Raw genomic sequence first — 5,628 nt, 5'->3', positions numbered from 1 at the left:
CTGTGCTGCAATCACAGCAAAAATTTTAGCTGGAACTAAACTTGGCTCTTGGAACTAAGACTGCCCTTCAAAGCTTCCTTAATTTGGATCAAGATGGTTGGGCTGTTCTATCCCCTCAACAGTCCAGTCATTGCATTCAACTTGCCCCTCATTGTTGTGTGTCATTGAGTCAATTTGAACTCATAGCGACTCTATTTGACACAGTAGAACTGCCTCATAGGGTTTCCAAGGCTGTAATCATTATGGAAACCTATTGCCACATCTTTTTCCTATAGCATGGCTGATGGGTTTGATCTCCTGACTTTTGGTCAGCAGCTGAGCACTTAGCCATTGTGCCAACAGGGCTCTTTAACTTACCCTTAGGGAGGGGTTATGAGATTGGGCCAGCCTGCTCTTTTCAGTTGAGGGCAATATCTTAAGAGGGCTGACAGTGAGGGCTGTCAGAGAGGGCTATCAGGTGGCAACACTCCCAGCAGCTAGAGTAATAAGCACTTCAGTACTGAAAGAAGATTTGGGAAGCACAGCATGGTGCTCAGTACAGGACACAATCTGAGATATTCTTTTTTTTGTTTTTGTTGTTCTATGGTAACAGCATGTGCTCCGTGTTTCCCGAATCAGATACGGCTACCCTGCAATTTGAATCAAGAATCAGTGATACAATGAACTAGAGGCAGTGTTGTGGTGGCTGTGGCATACACGTCCAGTTTATGGGTCAACAGGGGCAGCAGGCTAGCATAGGCATCCAGTGTCCAGGGCAGGTAACATGAGTAGGTCAAGCAGTCAATCCTAAATTGGCTTGTGTGTTGTTTTGGCTGTGGTCTGGTTGTGGATCTATGAGCCTCGTTCTTTAGCAGTTCAAGTGAGTTTATAAACTACTCATTATTCTTTCATTACATTCAATTTCTGCCTTATTAAGAAGAATTGGTTTCTGTTGCATGAAACTTGTTCTAACAAAGTTCAAGGCCACTGACAAAGGACACACACAGAGATAGTACCTGGGGCAAATAAAGAAGAGACACAGCAAGGTCAGTTTTGATTGTGGTCAGCAGTCTCCCATGGCTAGGAAGTCACTTTTGTGGCTAGTGTACACAGATGTTTTGTGCACACCGCTCTGTTCCACAGTTAAGGAAAGAGATATAGAAGTGGGATTGGCCAGGTACCATATGGTGCCCATGAGTGAGCAGGACAGAGAAAGTTATTGTGTTCCCAGAAGAGGGAGGACAGCTTCCCGAAAAGGAAAAGAGACTGGGAGAGAGACAGTGACCCAGATCCTGCCCTCTTTATCAGGAATGTTCTGGTTCCAAGGCCTCTGCTTAGGTGGCTTGGGTGGGAGACATGGAGACAGACCATATTCCCAACACAACTAAAATATCTGATGTATAGAAAGATCTTTCAAGAAATAGAGAATTGGATTCTGATCTGGTCCTATACAGTCTCACAAATTTTTCTTATGTCTTTCATCAGAGAAGAGTAAAAAATATAAGTGGAATTTCTAACAAGGCTCCCCATTATAAACAAATAAATAAACAAACATTTATAGTAAGATTCCTTTTTATCTCTCTTCACCTCTATCTATTCAGCTGGCCCACAGGGTTTTCAAGGAGTAGCTGGTGGATTTGAACTGCCGGTCTTGTTCGTTAGCAGCCTAGTTCTTAACCACTGTGCTACCAGGGCTCCAGTCATATATTACATAACCTAAAAATGATTTTTCCAAGTCTGAGAAATATTTTGGAGGCATGTCTTAAAATATGGTATATAATGGCACATGGAAAAATGTACTTTGTAGTGCTCTAGAGAGACTGTGAACACAAAAACAACCATTTAAATCAGATATGAGTTCCAAATCAACAGTCACAAAGGCATGGGCTTTGAATTGCTGGTGTGGTGTTTCTAATATAGGCAACTCTATGCAAGTTTCGGAAACCCTGGTGGCATAGTGATTAAGTGCTAAGGCTGCTAACCAAAGGATCGGCACTTCGAGTCCACCAGGCGCTCCTTGGAAACTCTATTGGGGGCAGTTCTACTCTGTCGTATAGGATAGCTATGAGTCGGAATCAACTCGACGGCACTGGTTTTTTTTAATATGCGTGTTTCAGAGTGAATAGCAATACAGATTTTTAAATGATGATTAATAGCCTCCCAGAAAATTGTTTGTAGGCCAGCATATTTACATAGGTATAACTTTAGAGATAGGTATGCACATAGACGTAGATATTAATCCTGCTTTTTACACAAGGAAAAAAAAAAAGACAGGTTGTAGGAAATGCATACAATATAATTATAAAACACACACGCAAAAAAAAAAAAAAAAAACTTCAGGGGGAAGTATAACTATCCATCCTCACTCCCACCAGTTCCTAATACGTATCATTCAATCCATTCAGATAAATTTTTTCAATACACACCATGCCCCTTCTTACCTACAAAGCTTCTTTTCATTCCTGTGTAAAACTCATCCAAGGTTCAAGAGCCAGATTAAGTGTCTTTTCCCTGAAGTTTCCTTGACCTCTTCAGCCCTCACCAATCTCTGCTTCCTTTGACCTTGCATTGCATTTACGGTTTGAACATTTGATTTTGTAATAGCTTTATTCTCTAGTGTTTTTCATGTATGACAATGTGGTCATCCATTCCATCCCGCCCTAGCAGGAGGACAGTCCTGGGGCCATCCTCTATTCTGCACTCCCTGTGATTCATTCCTGTGTTAACATGAGCTTCGTTTGATGTCTTAACAATTCATTCAAACATTGATTTAATGTTTTTATTGTAGTTTGAGGGATTTTACATATAAATATTTATCCACATAAATAATCTCCAAGTGCTCACATGGATAAGGGCTGTGATTATGTCACTCCTAGAGTTTAGGTTATACAAAGTTCAACTAGGTGCTTAGTAACTGCTTTGTAATTATGTAATTATGGTGAGAATGAGAACAACGACCTCATTAAGGTTTGCTCTTTTTGAACTCCTCGGCCAGTAGAAATCACTGGGAGAAGATTTTTCTGTGGCCTAGGACCTTCTTTAAAGCTCCCTTCAGTTCATTGTTTCTTAGACTGTAAATGAAGGGATTCAGTACAGGGGCTACCACAATAAAAATTACTGATGCCACTAAGTCTTTGTCAGTTGAATGATTGGATATGGGAGTCATATAGATCTTTGTGATTGCTCCATAGAAAAGAATGACCAAGGCAAGGTGGGATCCACAGGTGGAGAAAGCCTTGAGTTTTCCTTGGGCAGAAGGGATTTTCATCACAGAAGAGATGATGTGGGCATAGGATGCCAGGATACACCCTGAAGGTACCACAAAGAGCAGCCCCACCACAGTCAGAACCATCAACTGATTAAGGCTGGTGTCAGAACAGGATAGAGGGAGAAGAGAGTTATTATCACAGAAGAAATGGTGGATGACATTGTTAGAGCAGAAGTACAGACGGGCCATCAAAAGGGTATGCAAGAGGGGGTTCAAAGTGGCAATGACCCAGGGAACAGCCACCAGGCAGGCACAGAAGTACTGGGTCATGATGGTGGAGTAATGCAAAGGGTGACAGATGGCCACATAACGGTCATATGCCATCACTGTGAGCAGAAAATTGTCCATGTTGGTAAACATTATACTGAAGTACATCTGAGCTAGGCAGGCAGAATAGGATATGGACTGAGTCTGTGTTTGGATATTCTGCAACATCTTGGGAACTGTAGTTGAAGAAAGACAGAGGTCTACCAAGGACAAATTGGCAAGGAAAAAATACATGGGTGTGTGGAGAAGATGGTCTGAAGCAATAGCCATCAAGATGAGTAAGTTTCCCAACAGTCCTGTTAGGTAGAGGCACAGAAAAAGTGCAAAGAAGAGTGCCTGCTGCCTTGGCCAATTGGAGAAGCCCAAGAGGAGAAATTCAGAGACATTGGTTTGGTTTCCCTTTTCCATTGCTTGGATATATCTGCATAAAAACCCAGGGAATAAAATGTTTTTGTTAGAAAAAATTTTCCTTTTATGATTTTTATATACTCACCTACCCTAGTCCCACTTATTAGATATTCTGTCTTTAGGCTATTATACCTCCTTTCTGATGCTCTCTCTCAAGCCTCCTTGAACCTCAGCTATGTCTTTTCAACTCATCAGTTGTCTTTCCCTATATTTGCCCTTACTGAAGCTGCACTTTATCCAAGATTTCTATGGGATCTGTATATGTCTTCCTTCAGTAGGCAGAGACTGTCTTTCTTCTTATAAAGTTGACACTAACACTTGCATATTCTGCCTTGTGTGTGTTGCCTGACTCTCAGCTGTGTGTTGGACCGTATAATGAATCTGACACTAAATGATTCCATGGCAAGCATTGATATTTAAATGGGAAATTTTGTCCAAATATTTGCTCAACAGCATATGAACCATCCTGCTTGGAAAGCAGTCAGACACCTACGATACAGAATTCATTTAATGGGGGTGCACTATCCTATCTCTATAATACTCAAAGTAAAAATATACAAACTTGCTCAGTATATACAAAAAGATAAACCTCCAAAAATAATTTACAGGAAGATTATGAGCAACATAGGAAAATATTTACAAATAAGTTTAAAAAGCAGAACATAAAAAGTATAATAGAGCATATACCACGTTCTAAAACAAGAATTTCCCCACCTCCCATCTTAAAACCTTCCAGTGATTTTTCATTACCTTCAATTCAAATTTCAAATTCTTTATCATGGCATGCAAGGTTCTTCATGAACCCCATCTTACCATTCTAACCTTATCTCTTGCTAGGATTAATTTCTCACCCTTAGAATTTTCTGGCACACATTGCAATTTTATGTCTATATAGCTTTTCTCATTTCGGAATTCTCTGACCATTGTATTTAAAGATTCCTTCCAAAAACTCTCTGTCACATTGCCCTGTTTTTTGTTTTCATGTCACTTACCACCATGTGGAATGTACTTATTTCCTAAAAATATTTCCTACTTATTAGTTTTCTAACTTTCGCCAGTAAAATGTAAGCTCCGTGGGGGCAGGAAATTTGTCTTTTTCCTTCTCTGTCTCTTTCTTTTTATCCTTTTATATACAATATAGGCATATCTCAGAGATATTGCAGGTTCAGTTCCAGACCACTGCAATAAAGTGACTACCACAATAAAACAAGTCACATGAATTTTTTGGTTTAGTCTATTAAATGTGCAATAGCATTATATATAAAAAAACAATGTACTAAAAAATACTTTATTGCTAAAAAATGCTAACCATCATCTGAGCCTTCAGTGAGTTGTAATCTTTTTGCTGGTGGAGGAGAGTCTTGCCTAGATGTTGATGGCTACTGACTGATCAGGGTGGTGGTTGCTGAAGATTTGAGTGGTTGTGGCAATTTCCTAAAATAAGACAACGATGAAGTTTGCCACATTGATCGACTCTTCCTTTCATGAAAGATTTCTGTGCAGCATGCGATGCTGGTTGATAGCATTTTACACACAATATAACTTCTTTCAAATTTGGAGTCAATTCTTTCAAACTCTATCGCTGCTTTATCAATTATGTAATATTCTAAATCCTTTGTTGTCACAGCATCTTCGTCAGCAGTAGATTCCATCTCAAGAAACCACTTTTTTTGCTCATCCATAAGAAGCAACTCCTCATGTGTTAA

The 5,628-nt window shown here is 39.8% G+C and overlaps 1 protein-coding gene across 1 annotated transcript; it reads right to left on the bottom strand.

The window, feature by feature from the left end:
- Positions 1-2,980: 2,980 nt before the first annotated feature.
- Positions 2,981-4,936, bottom strand: LOC100669144 (putative olfactory receptor 1F12P). The gene has a single exon (XM_064295423.1). The coding sequence runs from the start codon at positions 3,920-3,922 to the stop codon at positions 2,981-2,983; it is 942 nt and encodes a 313-aa protein (XP_064151493.1). The 5' UTR covers positions 3,923-4,936.
- Between the last annotated feature and the right edge of the window lie 692 nt (positions 4,937-5,628).

This window comes from Loxodonta africana, chromosome 1 (assembly GCF_030014295.1).
Source record: "Loxodonta africana isolate mLoxAfr1 chromosome 1, mLoxAfr1.hap2, whole genome shotgun sequence".
NCBI lineage: Eukaryota > Metazoa > Chordata > Mammalia > Proboscidea > Elephantidae > Loxodonta > Loxodonta africana.
The sequence above is the reverse complement of the archived record's forward strand: the minus strand, read 5'-3'. Positions and strand labels throughout refer to the sequence as shown.

Coding starts and splice junctions, on each gene's coding strand:
- LOC100669144 (XM_064295423.1), bottom strand. CDS start 3,922: ATGGAAAAGGGAAACCAAACCAATGTCTCTGAATTTCTCCTCTTGGGC.